Here is a 24,196-nt window from a genome sequence, read left to right on the forward strand (position 1 = left end):
ATCATTATTATTCAACCAAAAAAATAAAATAAAAGCCTCATGGATGTGTCCTGCTTCTTAATATAGGGGGTCAACAATGCCAAGAGTTAGTGAAAGCAGGGGTCCGTCATCCGGAGATAATTCCAAAAAACATTTGGATTATTCTCCTGGAGCTTCCGCAGCAAGGGCATATGACATAATTGGTCACAATTATTAAAGCAACCAATTTTTGGTCCAAGAAGCCTTCTCCTCCTGTTCCTCGACTAGACTTGGGTCAAAGCAATAACTCCAAGGCCAATAATAAATAATAATATATAATAAATAACACGTTATCTCCTCCGATTCCGCAAAATGTCTGGTTGATGAACTTCCGTTCGGAAACAAAATGAAAAGTGTGAATCAATACTCACCAAACTTCTACTAACATGAAATTAGCTGAAAAACCACGTAGTACGTCACTACGTTTGTGTTTGTTGGCCGACAATTCCTTGCCGTTTGTATGCAAGACAAAATCCAGGCACACACCTTTGGACAAAAGTCTGAGGTTTTGTCTGTGGAAAATCTGATCATGTGTATGAGGCATTCCATTGTGGCTCTAGCTGTATGTTTAGGGTCGTTGTCCTGCTGGAAGGTGAACCTCCACCCCACTCTCAAGTCTTTTGCAGACTCTAACAGGTTTTCTTCCAAGATTGCCCTGTATTTGGCTCCATCCATCTTCCTATCAACTCTGACCAGCTTCCCTGTCCCTGCTGAAGAAAAGCGTCCCCACCACATGATGCTGACACCACCATGTTTCACGGTGGGGATGGTATGTTCAGGGTGATGTGCAGTGTTAGTTTTCTGCCACACATAGCAATTTGCTTTTAGGCCAAAAATTTAAATTGTTTGCTGTGTCCCCCACATGGCTTCTCGCAAACTGCAAACAGGAATACTTATGGTTTTCTTTCATCAATGGCTTTCTTCTTGCCTCTCTTCCATAAAGGGCAGATTTGTGGAGAGCACGACTAATAGTTGTCCTGTGGACAGATTCTCCCACCTGAGCTGTGGATCTCTGCAGCTCCTCCAGAGTTACCATGGGCCTCTTGGCTTCTTCTCTGATGAATGCTCTCCTTGCCCGACCTGTCAGTTTAGGTGGAAAGTCATGTCTTGGTAGGTTGCCAGTTGTGCCATACTCTTTCCATTTTTGGATGATGGATTGAACAGAGTTCCATGAGATGTTCAAATCTTGGGATATTTTCTTTATAACCTAACCCTGCCTTATACTTCTCCACAACTTTATCCCTGACCTGCTTGGTGTGTTCCTTGGCCTTCCTGATGCTGTTTGTTCACTAAGGTTCTCTAATAAACTTCTGAGGAAATTGAAAACCATTTATCATTTTGCTTCCACTTCACAATTATGTGCCACTTTGCGTTGGCCTATCACGTAAAATCTCAATAAAATAAATTTACATTTTTGGTTGTAACATGACAAAATGTGGAAAATTACAAGGGGTATGAATACTTTTTCAAGGCACTTTAGACACTGCTGCTCTGACACCCTCTGAAAAGCGATCCTCAGTGGGTGGTAGAAACTGCTATTTGTGTGAGAGAAGCCTAAGGGAACACGCCTGCGTTGCAGTATAACACAACCCACACTAAAGCGCTACTGTTCATTACATTAAAAAAACAGAATAATGCACATAAAATGTTCAGTCCATTGTGATGCATTGATGCCCTATTAAAATCAACGAGCTGCCATAATGCAACGCATGTTAACGTTATTTTAACACACTGGAAAAGCTCTGTCTAGGTGTGAATGGGCCCTAAACCCTCAGATCCCTTGTATTTGGATTATATGTCTGGTTGTGCCGAGGTTAGCAGTGGTGTGTGATGTGATCTCCATCATTCTGACCTTGTCGCCATGTTTTCTCTCTACAGTATTTGCCTCTGGATGGAGAGTTCATCCTGTCACCCGGTGCCGGGTTTATGGCGGCTCCTGCTGAGGATCCAACATGTGGTGAAGGTGAGGATGATGCATGTTATGTTCTATGAGTGTCTAGACCAGCCTTTCTCAACCTTTTCAACACAGAGGAACCCTTAAAAAAAAAATTCTGGAGGGAACTCTACTAAAATGACTATGCAGTGGAACCTTGGTTAATGAGTAATGCGGTTAACGAGCGTTTTGAAAGACGAGCAACTTTTTTTTTTTTTTTTAATTCTGACTAGGTTTGCAAAATGAGCAGAATTCAAGCTAATGGGGAGTGTAATACTGCATTTGGCCAGAGGTGTGGGGGCGCCGGAGGCACTAGGAATGGTTCAGAGCCTTCATAAATACTCAGAGCCTTTCCGAGTTCATCCGAGCTGTTTCTCGAGTATTTCTGAGGCTCTCCGGCGCCCCCCACCCCACCGCTGGCCACATGCGGTATTGCATGCAATAGAAGTCAATGCGGAACAAATTATCTTCGTTTCCATTGACTTCTATGGGGAAACTCACTTTGATATGCGAGTCCTTTGGATTACAAGCATTGTTCCTGGAATGGATTATGCTCGTAATCCAAGGTTCCACTGTATCTACAACACATGATACATTAGAGTGATGGAAAGTGGGAAGAATGCTCCTTACACTTGAGGTCAATGGGAAGAATGTACCCCTTACAGATAGCTAAAAAGATCAATGGAGTCGGTGGGAACTCATCTGTGAAGCAGTAATTGCTCACTGCTCAAGGAACCCCTAGCAACCTATAGAGCAGTGATGGTGAACCTTGGCACCCCAGATGTTTTGGAACTACATTTCCCATGATGCTCATGCACTCTGCAATGTAGTTGAGCATCATGGGAAATGTAGTTCCAAAACATCTGGAGTGCCAAGGTTCGCCATCACTGTTCTAGAGGAACCCTAGGATTCCTTGGAACCCTGGTCTAAAGCCTACCCTTTATAATGAGGGTGCTGGCATATCAATTCCTTCGAGCTCTTCTTACTCCATGGGCCAAGGCTATGCACAGCATTCCTTATTTCTAGTGGCGATCCTTCAAAGTTTTTGGACAAAAATCTTCAAGAGCCCACCAAACCCTGAGGATTCTGGCGGGGAACCTGCAATTCAACATGAACCCAGCAAACCACTGGGATTTGGCGTGAGCCCATGGTTGTGGTGATACTAAAATTCATCCATACCTGTAAGGATATTAATATGAGAGCACAGATATGATAACTCCCCACCGCTGAGAATCAATGCGTTGCGATCCTCCAGAAATTTGGACACCTTTGCTCCTGTAGAGGTGAATTACCAGAACTCTGCTGGTGCACAGTGGTTTCCTTATCTTGCACTGCCAAGGGCTAACAAGCTTTGAACAGCTGTATAAATGTAGGATGAAATGCTCGGCTATTGTTGGCTGTGTCTGTGCTTTAAACTGATGGTTTGGGATGGCACAGACCAAGGTAAGCATGATTTGAAAAAAAAAACCCTAGCTTCGCTTCCAATGTGGCCAACAGTACGTTGACCACATTGAAAGAGAAGCTAGGGTTTTTTTTTTTTAAAGCGGAGGTCCACCCTAAAATGGACCTTCCGCTCATCGGAACCCTCCCCCCCTCCGGCGCCACAATTGGCACCTTTCAGGGGGGAGGGGGGTGCAGATACCTGTACAGTACAGGTATCTGCACCCACTTCCGGGATAGCTCTCTGCGGAAAGGGGCGTAGATTACGCCCCTTTCCGAAAGTCCCCCGCTGCCTGCTGGGAAACACACAGATCCCAGAGGCAGCGGGTCCATCCTTATTGCGCAGCACGACTCGCGCATGCACAGTAGGGAACCGGGAAATGAAGCCGAAAGGCTCCACTTCCTGATTCCCATACCCAAGATGGCGGCGGCAGCACCCGAGAGACGATCAAGAGATCGGCTTCGGGTGCCGACATCGCGGGCGCGCTGGACAGGTAAGTATTTGTAGCTGCTGGCTTTAAAAAAAAAAACAAAAAAACGCGGAGTCCCGGCGGACTCCCGGCGGACTCCCGCTTTAAATCATATTTACCTAGTCTAATTACTATGTGCGGTGCTGATTCCCCCTACTGCTTGAGCTTCCCACCCATGTTGGGCCCCCCCATCCTTCTCCCCCAGCTGCTGCGGGGGATGTTTCAGGAGGAAGAGTGGTGGAAGGGGCTATTAAATATGTCATTTACCAGTGTCTCCTTCTTCTAAATGAACACTGAAACATAGTAAACTGTGTTTACTATGCTTCAGAGTGTGAATGAATAGGAAGCTACACAGAGCACTTGCCATTCATTCCTCTCTTTTGAAGCTTCATTGCAAAAAACTTAAACTTGGATGGTTGCAGGGTAACTGTGGGATACTCCAGCGACGTTAAGTAGTAACTTAAGGACACCTATCTGCTTCCTAAAGAACCTGAGCATCATTTGCAGCAGCAAATGATGGGCTGAGCTACACCGGGACACCATGACCAATGTCCACTTTGAGCACCGGTTCACACTGATGTGGTGTGGGAAACACATCGACTCCTGAACGCTATAGTGCCTGCAAAATTCCCTCGGTGTGAAAGGGGTCTTACATTTACCAAAAAACATCTTGATTAGTGATGGACGAACTTCCGACGGGACGTTTCGCGAACGCGGACCACAAACGCGGCCGATAGTTTGCGAATCGGAACGTTCGCGGCGGGCCCCATTGATTTCAATGGGAGGCGAACTTCGCAAACCTACAGGTCAAACTTGCAGCCACAAAATAATTAATAGCATAGTCCCACCACATGGCCAATGACATAACACATGTATGAGGTGAATCTGGGATCGACAACTACAAGCATTCTTTTTTTATATGGGAAATTGTTAAGACAATTCAGGACTGTGGAGCGCATGAAGGCAATGGAGGAGAGGGAAGGTCAGGGACCAGGGTAGGCAAAGAAGAGGGTGCAGGAGATGATCACCAGCAGCGTGACATACAGCAATGACACCTGCACCGTGATAGAGTCATCTGACAACAGCACTGTGATAGAGAGCACTGACATCAGCAGCGTGACATACAGCAATGACACCTGCACCGTAATAGAGTGATCTGACAACAGCACCGTGATAGAGAGCACTGACATCAGCAGCGTGACATAAAGCACTAACACCAGCACCGTGATATACAGCACTGACAGCAGCACCGTGATAGAGAGTACTGACATCAGCACCGTGATATACAGCACTGACACCTGCACCGTAAGCAGCCCCAGGAGGAAGTCAGCATAGCACAGGGATGGTGGGAGCCCCTCATAATGAGCATAGCACAGGGATGGTGGGAGCACCTCAAAATATGCACAGCAGAGGTACAGCCCCAGGAGGAAGTCAGCACAGCACAGGGATGGTGGGAGCCCCTCATAATAAGCAGCCCCAGTAGAAATATGACACCGCTCAACCTATTCAAAGAGGAGGGTACGGGCATATAGTACGGTGTGCTTTTTTTGGACAAGGAAGTGAGCCAAATGAAGAAAGAAGGTCTGTGTGCTCATTTAAAAAAATTGTTTATAGTAATATACATGGTCTACTGGTCACATGTGTTGAATTCCTCCGAGATCCATGCCTCATTCATTTTTAGAAATGTGAGGTAGTTAACACTGTCGTGAGCTAGGCGAGTACGCTTATCAGTCACGATCCCCCCTGCTGCGCTGAACGTCCTTTCGGACAGGACACTGGACGAGGGGCAAGCCAACAGTTCGATTGCAAATTGGGCAAGCTCTGGCCAGAGGTCAAGCCTGCCCACCCAGTAGTCCAGGGGTTCATCACTCCTCAGAGCGTCCACATCGGCCGTTAACCCGACGTAGTCGGACACCTGACGGTCTAGGCGTTCCCTGATGCTGGATCCGGATGACACCTGTCGATGGGTCGGCTGAAAGAATGACCTCATATCCGAAGTCACCAACACATCTTCAAACCGGCCTCTTCTTGCAGGCGCTGTTGGATTGGTACCCGCAACTCCTTCTCTGGGAGTGGGAATTGCTCCTCTGCCAGGGCACGCAAAAGCAGAATGCAGCATTTCTCGAAGCAAGGCCTGGAAGTGCTCCATTCTGCCAGCCCTCTGTGACGGCGGTAACATTTCCGCCATTTTGTGTTTGTACCGGGGGTCTAAGTATGTTGCCACCCAGTACTGGTCCTTGACCCTTATGCTTTTTATACGGGGGTCCCTATTAAAACACTGGAGTATGAAGGCACCCATTTTCACTAAACTGGAAGCGGTGTGGTGGCCTGGCTCCTGCTCATCATCCAGGATAATGTCGCCCTCTTCATTCTCCTCTCCCCATCCACGCACAACAGGGATCCCAGAAAGGTTTAAAGCATGCTCTTCTTGCTCCTCCTCATCCGCCCCGGCACCATCCTCCTCTGACTCCTCTTCAGACTCCTGTTGTTGACTTGTCTCAGATAGAGTAGCCCCCCCTGGGAATTCATCCAGCATTGCGACTTCCTCATCTTCCTGCTCCTGCTCCTCCACAGCTTGATCAATGACACGCCGCAATGCACGCTCCATAAAGAAGGCATAAGGTACCATGTCACTGATGGCGCCATGGCTGCGACTGACCAGTTTGGTGATCTCCTTAAATGGGCGCAGAAGTCTGCATGCGTCGCGCATGAGCAGCCACTGGCGCGGTGAAAAAAACCTCAGCTTCCCAGAACCTGTTCTGCAGGTAGACGTTAACTGCACGTTTCTGCTGGAGCAGCCTATCAAGCATATAGAAGGTTGAGTTCCATCGCGTCGGGCAATTGCAAATAAGACGTCTGACCGGCAGATTGTGTCGCCGCTGAATGTCAGCAAGGCGAGCCATGGCCGTGTAAGATCTTCTGAAATGGGCCGAGATTTTCCTTGCCTGCCGCAAGATGTCCTGGACCCCAGGGTATTTGACAACGAATCGCTGCACGACCAAGTTTAAGATGTGTGCCATGCATGGCACGTGCGTGATTTTGCCCTGTTTCAATGCGCTAAGCGGATTGGCACCGTTGTCACACACCACTTTACCAACTGTCAAATTGAGCGGTGTTAGCCACTGATCTGCCTGTGAACGTAAAGCTGTAAGGAGTGCCGGGCCAGTGTGGCTCTTGGCTTCCAGGCACAACAGACGCAGTACGGCATGGCAACGTCTCACCTGGCATGTCGAATAGGTTCTGGGGAGCTTGGGCGGTGCAGTGGAAGAGACGCTAGCAGCGGAAAAGGAGGAGTCAGCCGAGGAGGAGAGGGAGGAGGATGGAGTAGGAGGAGGAGAAGAGTCAGGCCTGCATGCAATCCGTGGCGGTAAAACCAAATCTAAACGGGTGCCACGGGTTACATGCTTGACGGCCGTCAGAAGGTTCACCCAGTGGGCAATAAAAGTGATATACCTTCCCTGCCCGTGTTTGCTAGACCACGTGTCTGTGGTCAGATGTATCTTGGCACTGTGTGCCAGAGATACATTTACTTGCCGCTGAACATGGCCATATAGCTCTGGGATGCCCTTCTCTGAGAAATACTTCCTTCCTGGGACCTTCCATTGTGGTGTTCCAATGGCCACAAATTTGCGAAAGGCCTCCGAGTCCACCAGTTTATATGGCAGTAGTTGGCGGGCTATGAGTTCTGACAAGCCAGCCGTCAACCGTTGGGCAAGAGGGTTATCCGGCGTCATTTTTTTACGCTCGAACATTAGGCCCACGGAAGCCTGCCTTTTTGCAGAAAAACGTGAGCTTGGCGTGATGGAAGGTGGAGTGGAGGACAATTGTGAGGAGAGAGGAGAAGGAGAAGTAGAAGACAAGGCTGGACAGTGAGAGCCTGGAGTGTGGCATTGTGTGTTCCGTTGCTCCCACTGGGCTCGGTGATGGCTGCTCATGTGCCTTCTTAAGGCGGTCGTCCCTAGGTGAGTGTTGGGCTTACCGCGGCTAATGCGTTGACTGCAAAGATTGCAGATGGCAACGCTATTGTCAGCAGCGGGCACGTTAAAAAAAGCCCACACTGCGGAGCCATGTGCCGGTGTCCTGGGAGCGCCAGATGTGACCGTACATGGTCGATGACTCGCTCCTGATACATTTGCAGTCTGCTTTGTCCCTCCTGTGCAATGTAAGTTATTCCTGCTTCTCCTCCCTATCTGTTGGTCCATATCTCCCTCTGAACTCCCCTCCTCTTCCTCTCTTGTGGGCACCCACGTGACATCACTAGACACGTCATCATCGACGTCACCTTCCCCACCGCTATAAGTAGAGATCTCGGAGTAGGCAGCAACACCGGGGACCAACCTCCTCCTTGGGCTGATCTGGGTACTGTCGTCAGACTGCGGAGTAGCGGTTGTTGCTACCTCCTCTTCCTGATCCAATACCAAGAGTGGCTGCGCATCAGAAATGTCTTGATATGGATCGGAAAATAATTCCTGTGACTCAAGCGGAAGGTATGTGGTGGTGGTGGTGGTATTGTTGGTGGTAGTGTCTTTTGGGGTGCACATAGCAAAGAGTGAAGAAGAGGGTGCAGATCGAGAGGATGAGGAGGGTGCAGAAGAGTAAGGCTGAGTGAGCCACTCAACCAAGTCTGGTGCATCCTTTAAAGTAATTGAACGCACCTTCTGCAACTTCCCAATTTGGCTCAAGCCTGTTGCTCCTGCCCTACCCCTACCACCCCTGCGGAAGGGCCTGCCTCTTCCTCTGCCTGTCATTTTTTAAATGACCCTGTGACAAAACTCTCAGTCCCTATACCGATGAAGGACTGCTGCAGTATAGGGCAGCGGTCAGCAGTAGTGCACCTCAACCCTATGTATTGTGGACCTATACCAGTCCTTATAGAATAGCAGACTGTACCTCACTCAACCCTATGTACTATAGCACCATACACCAGGTTATTACCTTACCAGTCCTTATAAGGACCTTTGTGGAGCAAGTAGGTTGTGACTGATTAGCAGACTGTATGTCAGTCCCTATACTGATGAAGGACTGCTGCAGTATAGGGCAGCGGTCAGCAGTAGTGCACCTCAACCCTATGTATTGTGGACCTATACCAGTCCTTATAGAATAGCAGACTGTACCTCACTCAACCCTATGTACTATAGCACCCTACACCAGGTTATTACCAGTCCTTATAAGGACCTTTGTGGAACAAGTAGGTTGTGACTGATTAGCAGGCTGTACGTCAGTCCCTATACCGATGAAGGACTGCTGCAGTATAGGGCAGCGGTCAGCAGTAGTGCACCTCAACCCTATGTATTGTGGACCTATACCAGTCCTTATAGAATAGCAGACTGTACCTCACTCAACCCTATGTACTATAGCACCCTACACCAGGTTATTACCTTACCAGTCCTTATAAGGACCTTTGTGGAACAAGTAGGTTGTGAATGATTAGCAGACTGCAGCAGAAGGGCAGCAGTCAAGTATAATATTCTTTCTATATTTGGAAGAAAGAATATTATACGTGTACAAGCCTATTACCATACCACTGATACCAGTCCTGAAAACAACCTTTGTGGACCTAATATAGTAACAGCTACTGATTAAACTGACCCTCACTGCCTCACACACTGCTTCCTGCCTGTCCCTATATAAACTGACAAAACAGAGGCTACTGGAACAATAACTGGAATAGCACTTTTGTGGACCTGATAGTAACAGCTAATGACTAAACTGACTGTCCCTACAGCAGACACACCGTCCTGTCCCTTTCTCTAAACTGACAAAAGACACTCAGGCTGCTGCAACAATCAGTAGCACAGCACTGCCTCAAACCTATATCCCGAACTACACCTAACACCTATACCAGTCCTGAAAAGAACTTTTGTGGACCAAATAGCTAGCAATTTGGGTCACTGCAGTCTCTCCCTGCTCCACACAGCAACCTCTCCCTATAGTGACAGAAGAAAGAATGTAAAATGGCCACCGGATCGGGTGTATTTATAAGTTAGGGGGAATGTCCAAGTGTCCATGTGCTGTAATGTCTCAATTGGCTGTCCTGTACCCCATGATGGATGTGTCATCATAGGTCAAAGTTCTTTTACACAGAAAACACGGAAGTCCGCCGGGCGAACGGCGGCAATAGTCCGCCGATCGGGCGAATCGCGAACAGCCGAAATTCGCCATGAAACGACCGCCGGGCGAACCGTTCGACCATCACTAACCTTGATTATCCCCAAGGCATTTAGGTAAATTTTCTGTGGACTGATGAGACAAAAATGTAAGTTTTTGGAAGGTGTGCGTCCCGTTACATCTGGCATAAAACTAATACAGCATTTCATAAAAAGAACATCATACCAACAGTCAGACATGGACTGACAACTCATGGGGCCCCCGGGCACTAAGGGATCATAGGGCTCCCTTTGTCCCCACCCACACACAAGCCACACCCTCACAAATCCCCATGTATATATTGCACTGCTACATTACATCCATTGGTCACAGAATTTCTCTACTGTATGTTCAAAATAAATGTTAAAAGAGTTAAGAAAATGAAGAAAAATAAACTCACATTAACCACGTACATTTACTGCGGGGCTGCGTCTCATGTAAGCAGAATCACGTACAGATACTTGATTCTGCACTTGCGGGTCTGCGTGCTGTTTGACCCGCTGCCGCTGTGATTGGACACACCGAGAGCTAATCAGCGGGTTTGCAAAGAAGAGTGGGACAAAATTGCTTCACAGCAATGTGAAAGACTCATTGCCAGTTATCGCAAACACTTGATTGCAGTTGTTGGCGCCAAGGGTGGCACAACCAGTTATTAGGTTTAGGGGGCAATTACTTTTTCACATAAAGCCAGGCAGGTTTGGACAGCTTTTTTTGCCTTAATAAATGAAACCTTCAATTAATAACTGCATTTTGTATTTACTCGGGTTATCTTTGTGTAATAATAAAATGTGTAATTTAAGTGTGACAAATATACAAAAAAAAAAAAAGTCAGAAAGGGGGAAAATACTTTTTCACAGCATTGTATATGAAGTGATGGAAATGTTGGGTGCCGGGTGGTCTTCTCTCTCGTTCATTGACGGACACAGCATCTTCTAACCTCGACCATAGAGTAATTGTGCCACCTACAGGAGTAGGACACTGGGCAGAAAAAATAAACTCGGCACTACCTATGGGCATTCCTGGCTGATATAAACCCCCTCTCTGCGTAGGCACTCCAGTTCTTTCTGCCTAATGCCAGTGCCGAGGAAGGGGTTGGCGGCTTCTTCTGCCACCATTTCTAAATGGATTAGACAGATGGTAATTCAAGTCTATACCATTAAGGTTCCTCGCTTTCCTGTAAAGGCGGGCTTTACTTGGGCGCATAGTGCCCCCTGGGCTTTCGGTCATCAGGCGTCTGTGTCTCAAATCTGCAAGGCGGCTACCTGGTCGTCTGTGCACACCAAAGGTGGATGTCCTGGGGTCTTCAGACACGTGTTTTTGCCGTTTGCTTTCTTTGGGGGGGCGTCTGTTCTGTTTGGGCTCATCTGTTCCCGTTGAGCTCCTTGTTTTGTCTTTCCATGTTTTGGCCTTTTTGTTTTTTCTTCTCCCACCTCCCACTTATTGGGCACTGCTTTTGGGACATCCCTATGCAGGGGTGTATCTACCGTGAAGCCAGCAAGGTGTTTGGCTTTGGGGCGCCATTTTTCAGGGGGTACAGCACCGTCCTCAGGCAGAAGGGCAGAGGCGACTCTCTAACCTCTTTCTGTCCTTTTGGTGTTTGTACCGTGGTGATGGGTGCAGCTGCAGGCATGGCCCTGGTATCTTTTTTTTAATTTTATTTTTTACTAGCCACTCGATTGCTATTAAAAACCTTCTGCAGCTCTCTCGGGGTGCTCCTGTCCCGCCAAGAGACCCGAGTGACCAACTGGAGCAGCCGCTGGCTGGTTGGACAGCCAAGCAAATCTGGCATTGGCTTTGATCGGTTATAACAGTAAACCGAAAGCGATGACATGACATCACTTCCGCTTTACTCGGAAACCATCGGCACCAGTTTTAAAAAAATCGAAAGAATTCAAAAAACCTTGATCTTGGTGTTTTGAGTGATTTTAACTGCAGAGTAGGGATTTGGGGTGTTATAGACCCCAGATCTCGCCATAAAGAGTACCTGTCACCGCCTATTACTTTCACAAGGGATTCCTTGTGACAGCAATAAAGGAGATGAAAAAAAAAATTCAAGCAACAGTGTGAAAATAAAATAAATGAATAAAAATAAAAGTAAAGTGCCCCTGTCCTCCCCACGCACGTGTCAGTCCTGCACGCACACAAACAGTGATTGTCCCACACGTGAGGTATCACTGCGAATGTCAGATCACGGGCAGTAATTCTATATATGGCACTTGGAATCACGTCTCAGGGTCTGATAAGGAAGACACAGCTGCTCACTATGAACGGCTGCAGCTTCCTCATCAGACCCTGAGATGAGAACAGTATACTGCGGCTGGGGTGGGACAAATTTAGATTGGGGGGCAATTTTAGTCTTGCCTAGGGCAGCACAAAACCAAAATACACCACTGTCCCTATGGTCGAGAATAGAAGACGTGGTGCCCTTCAATGAATAAAAGCGAAAACTGGATTTTTTTTTTCTGTTACCGCAAAATCCCTTTCTTATTTTTTCCTTTGACACTAACTGGAGTACCAGTATGCAGAGATGGGGTTTATATCAGCCAGGACTGTCCATAGGCGGTGCAGAGTTTATTTTTTCTGCCTAGTGTTCTACTCCTGTAGGTGGCGCTATAACCCTATGGTCAGAGCTTAGAAGACACTGGGGTTGATTTACTCAAACTGGAGCACTTGGAATCCTGTGCAGCCGTGCATGGTAGCCAATCGGCTTCTAACTGTCAGAAACCATGAATCAGACTGAGACAGAAGTACAGTTAAATCACACTTGTTTAATAATAAAAAAAGGTAAATGTAACCATAACATGGCTCCATGATTTTCATAGACCTTTTCTCCTCAAGCCTGGTGGTCCTCTGAGGGGGAGGGGTCATTGAGGAGGGGGTACTGTCAGGGCTGGGCTCAGCCCTTCCCTCTCAAAGCTGGCCGCTCAGCTGTCGGCTAATTGCCAGCTCCTTTCTCTCCACAGTGATTCACCTGTTGATGATATCCTGCTCGTCAGTCCTGCCTACTTGAGCCGCCCAGTCCAGATGATCTCTGCCTTCGCCTTGGTCACATCTCTAGAGACGCTCCCCTGTGTTCCTGTTAAAGACTTGCTTGGCTGACATTCCTTCTGGCTTCAGATCCTGCTTGCTGTTCTACTACGCTCATCTCTGGCTCCCTGACGTTTTGGCTTCTCTGACTATCCGTTCTGGTTCCTGAACTCTGGACTATGTTTTGACTACGTTTACTCTGTTTGTTTACCTTTTTATTATTATTAAACGAGTGTGATTTAACTGTACTTCTGTCTCAGTCTGATTTCATGGTTTCTGACACTCGGACACGCAGAGCAGGAGACACAGCATTGCTGAACAGAGGACGGGAGCTGCTGGAGTTAATCTTTAATATTAATAAGCTGGTTAACTTGGAAAGTTAATGCCGTCAGCTCCCATCCTCTAATCAGCACTGATGTGTCTCCCACTGTGTGCATTAGCGACAGTGGTGGAGGCTGGCACTGGGTGTCACTGGGGTGCTCCCCCATAGTGTCAGGAACCATGAATCAGACTGAGACCAAAGTACAGTTAAATTTCACTTGTTTAATAATAATAATAAAAAGCGTAGTAGAACAGCAAGCAGGATCTGGAGCCAGAAGGAATGTCAGCCAAGCAAGTCTTTAACAGGAACACAGGAGATAGTCTCTAGAGATGTGACCAAGGCGAAAGCAGAGGCTTAAGTAGGCAGGACCGTCGAGCAGGATATCATCAACAGGTGAGTGACTGTGGAGAGATAGGAGCTGTCAATTACCTGACAGCTGAGCAGCCAGCTCAGAGAAGGAAGGGCTGAGCCCAGCCCTGACACTAACTTCAGCTTGTTCAATTAAACTTTGGCAATAAAACCTCATAGCTGATTGGTTTCTATGCAGCTTGGCACCAGATTTTGCACTCCCCAGTTTTAGTAAATAACCTCCACTGTGTACGTCAATAAACTCAGGGAAAATGATTTTTCTGTAACAAAAAAAATCCAGTTTTTGCCTAAAATTTGGTGCCATTGCTGTTTTTTCCATTTGGGGAGTGGGGGGAGAAACTCTCTCTCCCCCTGGTGGACACAGGTGGTAATGTCTGGTCTCACTCTGTGTCTCTTCTTGTCCAGGCTCCCTTGTAAACTTCGGTGATGTTGATCACTATCAATGGTTCGATCCAACCCTCTGGCAGTCCGTCTCCATCGATGCTCTGGAAAATGGAAATATGCTCTTTAATGTGGACTCTGAGCGCGTCCCATGCCAACATGACGATGTGATGTTTTCCTCCGATACATCCTTCCGGGTCCAAGTTCAGGAGACGGAGTCCGAAATCCAGCTGAAGAGCATTTCTGTCCTGGGGCGGGTAAGTTCATACACATTAACGGATATTTTTCTTAGACAATACTGAACTGAAACTCACCACACATTGTACAATTTACTTCAGATGCTGTGTCGGGAACGCACTCAAAATTGTGTCCTTTGCTGATGCGCAGAAACGCGTAGCTCTTTTGCATTAAAGCCTAGATTCATAGATTTTCAGTGCATTACGCGTTTCCTGCATTGCAATTGCACTGTGTTTGCAATCCGCTGTGGGTGTAAATACAAAGTTAACAAACGCCCCAAAAGGATCGCAAATGCAGTACAGGTTGCGATGTGATGCGGTTGCGGTGCAGCTCCAAAAAAAAAGTGGCTGCACTTTTTTGGTGCGATACAGTGAAATCTGAGCCCCTTCAAAATGAATGGGATCAAATCGCAGTTGCATGTGAATTGCACAGGAATGTGGTGCGGGCCTTGCAATTTGAAAGCGAGATATAGTGTGAATTCCTAATTGCACCCCAACGCATCAGCAAATGTGATAGCCAAACCACAGGGTGCCGCAGCACTGTGTTGTTCAGCACGGCTCCTTTTCCGGGTCGGGGGGACTTTTTCCCCACATTTCTCACATTGAAATTAATATACTTCCCTATTCGTGACATGGGGGAATGCACAAAAATCGTGTGGAATCGTGCACGTGCGCTAGGTCGCACCACACTGGTGTGAACCTAGCCTAAAGTTGTTGATACAGAGATTGTACGATGAGTAGACATGTGGCATTCCTTTTTATTCCGAATTTGTTTTTTTAACTAATTTTGGACAAAATCGTTAATTCAAAAACATCCAAATTAACGAATTTGTTGAAATTCGTTAAAAAACCCGTTTAACAAATTTTTTCGAATATTTCGGAAAGTCTAAAGTTCGAAATTTCGGAAGTTTGAAAATTCTGTAATGCGGAAATGCCATTACAGTTCATGTGCGTGTAAAGGCAGGTGTCCCAATACTTTTGACAATACCGTGTAGGTGAATGGTGCTGATGACCTTCACGTGATTTTTAGATGCAGATTTTTCCGTGCCATTCTGTTGCGCAGCAATTGCGGCAAAATAGCCCTGTGTTTCGGATGCCGTTAAGAATTAATGCCACCCAAAAGTGTGTCGCACATTTTGCTGCAATTTGAAATTGTGGTCAGAATCGCAACAATTCTGCCCCCGGGGGGGGGTCCAAACTGCCAAGTGTGAATGGGGCTTTAGGGGAAGATAGTTGTTGAATTGGTCTGTGATGGGGTCTCTTTAAATGCCTCATTCAAACCTCAGCGTAGCTTGAAGCTCAAAAACGCTGGAGAAGAAAAAATCAATGATTCTCTATGGAGACGGTCCACATCTCCACTCCAAGTCGCATGAAGCTCACAAAAGTTCTGGAGCTTTTTTTGTAGCTCGAATCGGGCAGATTTCAGCATTTGTGGTGTGTTTTTAATCCCATAGAAATTAATGGAAACGCACCATTTGCATGTTATTGTGCGCATTCCTGCATTTTGTTGCGTGTTTTTGCACGCTTTTCTGCTCAAATGAAAAAAATGTAAAACGTTAAGTAATCCTATATGAATGAATAAATACACAAATAGCTAAAAATCATCATACATAAATACAATAAATTAATAATGTGTAATAATACATAAATAATAATTAACCCCTAACCTTAAAAAAAAAATATTATTAATAATAATACAAATAATAATAATAAAATCATAATAATGATGAACACCCAAACCAGAAAAAAAAAGTATTTATTTATTTTGTGTTAGGGTGTTTAGTGATTTATTATTATTATTTTATTTGTTTTTTTAAGGTTAGGGGTTATTTATTTATTATTTATTACCTAGTATTCATTTATTGAATTTATTTATTATTTATGTATGATTATTATTATTTATTTGTGTATTTATTTGACATATTTTTATCTATTATTATTATTATTAGTAGTAGTAGTAGTAGTAGTAGTAGTAGTAACACCCTAACACTAACTCCTAATCCTAACTCTAACCTAACCTTAACTCTAACCCCTTACTCAAATGAAAAAACAAATGAAAAAAACAAATGAGTAATAAAAATAAAAAAATAAATAAAAGCTAAAAAAGCTGAAATTCCTAGCATCGAATGACGCAACAGATGTATTCATTTATTTTTTGTGTTAGGGTGTTTAGTTATTTATTATTAACTATTATTCATTTATTGAATTTATTTATGATTATTATTTGTGTATTTTACATGTTTTTATTTATTATTATTATTATTATTAGTAGTAGTATTAACACCCTAACAAAAATAAATAAATAACCTAAACGCCAACTCCTAATCTTAGCCCTAACCCAACCTTAACTCTAACCCCTTACTTTAACGAAAAAAATGTATAAAATAAATGAATAATAAAAAAATAAAAATAAAAGCTAAAAAAGCTGAAATGCCTAGCAACAAATGACGCAACAGATGATAGTTTTCTTTACTGGCTAATAAAAAAAATTGTCAAAGGACAAAATTGCGTATCAAAAAAAATGTGCAGGTCGCGCACAAAAAAATCGCGCCTAAAAACACCGGAAAAAAGCTCAAAGACGCTCGCTCCGCTCAGGTGTGAGTGCAGCTTCAAGGTCTTAGGCACATCTATGCCATGTAAAGGCAAATCTTTCAGACAGAGGACATCATCGAGAGAAAATCTGCTGCTGACTGCTTTTAGAAAATGCTAGCTGCCTGGCTGTCATACTCTGTTACTGATTTAAAAAAAAAAAAGAGAAACTTTGCCTCGTCTCTTTGTTTCCTAATCAGATTTTTTGCTGGGGGGGTCGCAAAATAGTCACACTGGAGACATTTTCAGAAGAGGACAGCAGCAGCATCCGGGGTTGATTTCCTAAAGGCAAATAGACTGTGTACTTTGCAAAGTGCAGTATTCCACAGAGCTTAGTAAATGAGGTAAAGCTTCACTTTGCAAAGAATACCAAATTACATGCAAGGGAAAAAAAAAACAGCATTTTTGCTTGCACATGATTGGATGATGAAAGTCAGCAGAGCTTCTGCTCATTTACTAAGCTGTGGATCAGCTGCATTTTGTAAAGTGCACAGTCTATTTGCCTTTTAGTGAATCAGCCCTTATGAGTCTACTTTATCAAGAACCTACCATTAAGCTCCAGTAGAGGGCGCACAGACACCACACTGAACACTGAGCAGCTTGGATTGAGTGAAAGCTTTTAATTCATTGACTTGGAACAAGCATGCAGCAAGTGAGGTCAGAGCTCATGATATATGCTGGTTCCAGGTCAGCGACTTGGAACGTATTGAGGTTATGGGACCAGTCAGGCAACCAGACACTTTCAGATGGTTTAGCAATGGGCACCTTTCAACAATTAATTTGATAAAAAAAAAAAAAAAAAAAAAAAAAAAAAAAAGTTTAACCTGTAAAGAAGACTGCCTGTCCTTTTGCCTGCTCCAGCAATAGCAAAACTTCCAGGAGCGTGGGATTGCCCAGTCCCTCTTCTGTGCACATGCGCAGCTCAGTTTACATGAATGCAAGCCAAGAAGCTTGACCTCCTGCGCATGCGCGGCAGCAGGGCTTTTTTTTTCTCAGATAAAAGGTGCAGGAACTCCCCCTTTCGGAGTTACCTCTTCCTTGGTTCCGCCCCTGCCCACCTCCCAGTACTGCCCCTTTAAGAGAACACAGGACCAAGTAACATTTGTAGTGATAAGTCATTTGTATGGAATTTGTTAATAACAAGAAAATAAGTAAAATAGATCCCCTGCAGCCAAAAACAATAGCCCCCCCCCCCCCCCCCAGCAAGAATGGGCCACCCACAACAAGAGGAGAAGCAGGAAGTCAATAGCGAATATTATTGGCACGCAACTGGGTGGGCTTGGGGCACAGTTCTCTGTACCCTGAGCCCAACCCTGCATGTAGATTAGGGGCCGGGCGCATAGATTAGGGGGGCGGAGCCCGTGCCCCCTGTATGGAGCGGCTGCCACTGATACAGACTGATTTTACTGTTGTGGGTTTAGTAACACTGTAACCTAACATGATGTCCAGAGTGGGTGGCAAATATTATACCCGAGGTCACCACCAAACATGACGCATTCAAGTAAAAGGGGGCCGCTCCGCAACTGCATTTTTTAAGGGTTAAATTGGGCACTTAGAGGTAACCTATCATCAATGAGCCACGTGTCAAATGCCTTTAAGAGCGATCCACCGCGGATTACTTTTCAGAGGAGCAGTAATGACAGCCTCAAGTGTAAGCGAGCTCTAGGACAATGCGCCTCCTCTGCAATGTGCCGCAACACATACGCTTTTTAGTACATTTTGGTGTGTCGGAAACCCTTTGATTTCAATAGGCTGTTTTAAAGCTTCACATACTGTGTATTATGCCCTTAGTGTTTCTGGATAGATTTGCTAATAGGTAACCTTTAAAGACCTGACAAGCTCTATTATTGGACACCGCCATTTTTGTTAAAGGGTCCATCATCCAAAACTGATATTTAATTTTTTATTTTAACAACCGTCATACCTGTTGTGTCCACTAGGTGGAGCTGTCACCATCCCTGCTGGATTTTACATGTATTTTTTTTTTTATTGATTATGAGAATGTAATGGGAGGAACTGAGACACATAAAGGTGGGTGGGAACACCCAAAACTTTCCAGATGGATGGGAGCAGAGTTGGGATTTGCGGCAGGGAGATCTCCCTGCTGGGGTATCCAAGACCAGGGGGCTGACTCAGACCACCAGGCTCCACTGGTAATCAAAAAGTTGCTTTTGGGTGGACTGACCCTTTAAGAGTGCAATTCTTTCCTTATACAAGTGTGAATAATCTGCACGGCTTTGTGTGACGACATGCTGGATTCCATCCATCTCACTTTTCCGCCTGGTAGCCATTGATGTCACATGACAACCTGCGCTGACTTGTCCGCTCGCTGTCTGGTGACTCACAATAAGCGGCGTCCCAGCACACCTCTCAGGTTTCTGGGTGTTCCCCTCGTCATGTAGGATTTAATTAAGTATCTGATTTCTTCTGCTGATACAATAACACATTCTTGTTTGTTTCACAGTATTTTTCCCGGAGGTAGGCACACGTGCCATCATGGTTCCCAGGCTGTGATGCCAACCACCTACCTCCAGTGCCATTTGCAGGGGATTAGGTCCAACTTCAAGCTCTCCCCCCCCTCCCCCATTGTATGTTTTTACACATTAGAAGACTGAGGACATCTCATGATGAAAAAGTAATGCAGGGACAGCTCTGTATTGAACAAAAGTATTACAGCCTTACAACTGCAATTTTTTATTTTTAAATTTACACCTGTTGGGGGGTCTATTTTTATTTTACAAAGTTTAGCTTGTAGTTGGGCATTTAGGCAGTTCACTCGTGCCAAGGCACCCCAACAAAAACCATACTTGCAGAATTTTTTCATAGTTACATACAGTAGTAGGTGAGGTTGAAAAAAGACACAAGTCCATCAAGTCCAACCTATGTGTGTGATTATATGTCAGTATTACATTGTATATCCATGCAGGGGCAGACTGACAACTCATGGGGCCTCCGGGCAATAGGAGATTATGGGGCCCCTAGGCAATCAGGGGCCACACAGTATACACAAACACACAGTATACAATCACAAAGTATATACAGACATGTTTCTATTGGCTGATAAGGTACTGAAGAGGTGGGGCAGCTATAATCTCAGGATTTTTAGACCAAAAGGATGTCGGTAAGGGACATTTCAGAGACAGATATAAAAAAAACACAGATTTTTACATACTGTCCCTGGTTTTACTGAGGCTGGCAACCCTGATGGGGCCCCCTAGCGGCCCGGGGCCCTCGGGCAGTGGCAGAGTGGCCGAATGGTCAGTCCGCCCCTGTATCCCTGTATGTTGCGGTCGTGCTTTCAACACAGCGCACCGCAATGTGCAACATGTATCTAGTTGTGAGCTGCAGCGTGGGTGCATTGCCAGCTATTGTGCACTAGGGTGCCATTTTTGGGTCTACACTGCACACAGAGGGGGGTGTAAAAAAACAAAAAAACAGCTGTTCATCCATCGAAACTGCACTTAAATGTGTTCTGTGTAAATGATGCAGATTGAATGTTCTTTGGCTTTATTCCCTACAGATCGAATGTGTGAATGGGAGGAAATACTGCATTATGGCCGCTAGATGGCGGTATCATAGAAAGTCATTATGCTCATCGAGTGTCTAAAATCATTATCAGCTCCATCTAGTGGTCATAATGTCACTATTTTTCCCGCTTTTCACACATTCGATTTGCAGAGTATAGAACCGAAAATGTTTGATTTTTTTTTTTGATCGCACAGAACGTGCAGTTTTGATAGATGAACCGTTATGTGGATTTTTGATTGATATGCATTTTATTGTGTGTTACCATCAGTGCTCGAGAAATCCCAGGCACCAGGTTGCCGTGGCGACTAGAAATTGCGTCCTGGCGCCTGCCATTTGGTCAGCCCATTCGGTGTTGTAGGGGTGCACAATTTGTATCACCCAACGCCCAGGACATGCAATTCTGGGCGCCGGGCAGGTCGTTTCTTTTTCCATATTTAGCCCTGCTGCGCGGAAGGAGCAGGGGGCTCATTTGTCAGCCGGAAGCATTCGGGCGGTTTCGGCTGATTACCCGCATGTGTGGAAGCAAAGTGCCCCCTGTGCCACCCCCCTGTGCATGCACCCGATATGCATCTCCGCTTGCCCATCTGCGGGCACGGGACCAGCGTGACAAGTGCAGCCAGGTAGAGGGGTAAAGTTACACCCAAGCACATAAAATCCCCCTTGTTAGAAGCGTCTTACCTGGGCTAAGGAGAAAAAAGGACTGGACTGTCGCTCAGTGGCCCAAAGTCCTCTTCAGATGAAAGTAAATTTTGCATTTCATTTGGAAATCAAGGTCCCAGAGTCTAGAGGAAGAGTTGAGAGGCGGAGAATCCAAGTTGCATGAGACTCAGTGTGAATTTTCCACAGTCGGTGATAATTTGGGGAGTCGTGTCATCTGCTGGGGTTGGGTCACTGTGTTTTATCACTGTATCAGTCACATCTTTTTTCATTAATTTCTTCATTGTTTGTTGTTCATTTATGAGCTAAAATTGTTGACTGTATATACTACAAAAAATGTATATTTTTCTATATTTATCATTTCTATTAGTTTTTGGTGTTATATCACTACTAGGGCCTTTAAAATCCCACAAACCTTGCTCTCTGTATACCGGCTGATTATAGAGCCTAACCAAGACCAGATCAGCTTTGTTGGGCTCTATGATTTAGTAACCTGGAAGCGATGATGTCACATCTCTTCCGAGTTACCCAGCAGTAAACGTCGCCATTTTTATAAATTAAAAGCATTGGAACTAACTGATCGATTTTGGTGTGATAATATTCTTTTAAAGTGGTTGTAAACCCTTACAAACCACTTTGACCTACAGGTAAGCCTAGATTAAGGCTTACCTGTAGGTCCAAGCAATATCTCCTAAACCTATATGGTTTAGGAGATATTTGCCCGAAAACGGGCACCGCTGTTTACGGCGCATGCTCCGTAGACAGCGGCGCGCAGGCGCACTGAGCGCGGCATTCTCAGCGACGGAGCTGCCGCGCGTGTCGGCTCCCGTGCGCATGCGCGGGAGTGACGTCATCGCGGCTTCGCCGAATGACAGCAGCGGAGCTGCGAGACCCCACCAACAAGATGGATGCGGCGGACTACAGGGAACAGCGGTGACTTCGCTGGCTCCTGTGTCAGGTAAGTGACACATAATGGGCTACTATGCGATGCATAGTAGCCCATTATGCTTTGCCTTTGCAGGGAATGAAAGAGGAAGTAAACTCATCAGGGTTTACTTCCTCTTTAAGTGCAGAGGAGAGATTTGGGGTCTTATTGACCCCAGACCTCTCCATAAAGAGGACCTGTCACATGCTTATCGCTGTTTTTTGTGACAGCAATAAAAGTGATCTAAAAAATCAATTTTACGTGTCCATGTAAAAATCAAAGTAAATAGATACATTAAAAAAAATTAAAGTGCCTCCGTCCCCCTGTGCTTGTGCGAAAAGGCAAAAGCACACACCAATCGCGCATGCAAACAGCAAACGGCCCACACATGTGAAGTATCATTGCGAATGTCTGTCAGATCATGGGCAGTAATTCTTTTACCAGACCTCCTGTGTAAATCTGAAGTGGTAACCTGTAAAGGCTTTTAAAGCGTCACCTATGGATAGAAAAATGGACGTTGTTTGTAACTGTTGCATGGTCGTGCACAATTGTAAAGTGTGACATGTTTTGGTATCCATCTGCTCAGTACTAATGCCTATAAAGTCCAAAAAGTTCCCCTTTTTTCTTTTTTTGCATTATATGTTTTGGTATCCATTTATTCCATTTACTACTTTATATTTTACCAAAAAATTGGGTTATGTGTTGCGTTCTTCTTGAGTTTTTCCTAAAAAATTGTGTTTGAAAAACCACTGCGCAAATACTGTGTGACAAAAACAATTGCAAAATCCATTAGTTTATTCTCTAGGGCCTCTGCTTTAAAAAAATATATATATAATGTTTGGGGATTCTATACATTTTTTCTAGCAAAAAATACTGATTGTTACAAAAAAGTGGCAAAAAAAGCCTGGTCTTCAAGTGGATATGCCACCCACTTTCAGGTGCCATTGTAACAGGATCATCAATGTTATTCACTTTACTTGTCAGCGGTCATAAAGTTATGACTGATTGGTGTATAAATGGCATATGCACCAAAATACAGTGGGGGAAAATAATTATTTGATCCCTTGCAGATTTTGTAAGTTTGCCCGCTTACAAAGAAACAAAGGGTCTATAATTTTTTTTTTAAATGTGTATGTGTATAAAAGACATCTTTCCACAGAATCTCTTTATTGCATTCAGACCTCACCATCACGGGCAAGACCAAAGAGCTGTCAAAGGAACGTCGGGGACAAGATTGTAGACCTACACAAGGCTGGAATGGGCTACAAGACCATCAACAAGAAGCTGGGTGAGAAGGAGACAACTGTTGGCGGTTATTCTCAAATGGAAGAAATACAAAATAACCATCAATCACCCTCGGTTTGGTGCTCCATGCAAGATTCATGTGAGATTCATGGGATTCGCCTCATGGGGTAAGGATGATCATGAGAAAAGTGAGGGATCAGCCCAGAACTACACGGGAGGAGCTTGTGAATGATCTCAAGGCATTTGGTACCACCGCCATGGATTGAAATCCTGCAGTGCCAGCAAGGTCCTCCTTCTCAAGAAGACACATGTATAGGCCCGTCTGAATTTCGCCAATGAACATCCAAATGATTCAGAGAAGGATTGGGAGAAAGTGCTGTGGTCAGATGATACCAAAATTTTGCTTTTTGGCATTAACTTGATTAGCCGTGTTTTACGAGGAAGAAAAATGCTGACTATGACCCTAAGAACACCATCCCTACAGTCCAGCAAGGAGGCGGAAACAGGAGGTGGAGCTGTTTCTATGCTAAAGGTACAGGCCGACTTTGCGACATTGAGGGACCAATGGACGGGGCCATGTATTGTAAAATCTTGGATGAGAACCTTCTTCCCTCAGCCAGAACACTGAAGATGGGTCATGGATGGGTCTTCCAGCATGACAATGACCCAGAACATACCACCAAGGCAACAAAGGAGTGGCCCAAGAAGAACCACAATAAGGTCATGGAGTGGCCTAGTCAGTCTCCCGACCTTAATTTTATAGAAAGTTTATGGAGGGAGCGCAAACTTTAGGTTGCCAAGTGACAGCCAAGAAACCTGAAGGATTTAGAGAAGATTTGTAAAGAAGAGTGGACCAAAATCCCTCCTGAGATGTGTGCAAACCAGGTCACCAATGAAAAGAAACGTCTA

At 45.2% G+C, this 24,196-nt stretch overlaps 1 protein-coding gene across 2 annotated transcripts in view; it reads left to right on the forward strand.

Annotated features, from left to right (window-relative positions):
• Positions 1–24,196, forward strand: part of AMN (amnion associated transmembrane protein) — a 94,232-nt gene that overhangs the window by 46,255 nt on the left and 23,781 nt on the right. For both annotated transcript variants that reach the window (XM_077463710.1, XM_077463711.1), the window contains exons 4-5: positions 1,897–1,981; positions 14,132–14,364. In XM_077463710.1, coding sequence (XP_077319836.1) covers positions 1,897–1,981; positions 14,132–14,364 — 318 coding nt within the window. The remainder of the gene's footprint in view (positions 1–1,896; positions 1,982–14,131; positions 14,365–24,196) is intronic.

The sequence above is a fragment of the Lithobates pipiens genome, unplaced genomic scaffold, assembly GCF_037356315.1.
Source record: "Lithobates pipiens isolate NorthernLeopardFrog02 unplaced genomic scaffold, aLitPip1_a1.2 Scaffold_30, whole genome shotgun sequence".
Lineage (NCBI taxonomy): Eukaryota > Metazoa > Chordata > Amphibia > Anura > Ranidae > Lithobates > Lithobates pipiens.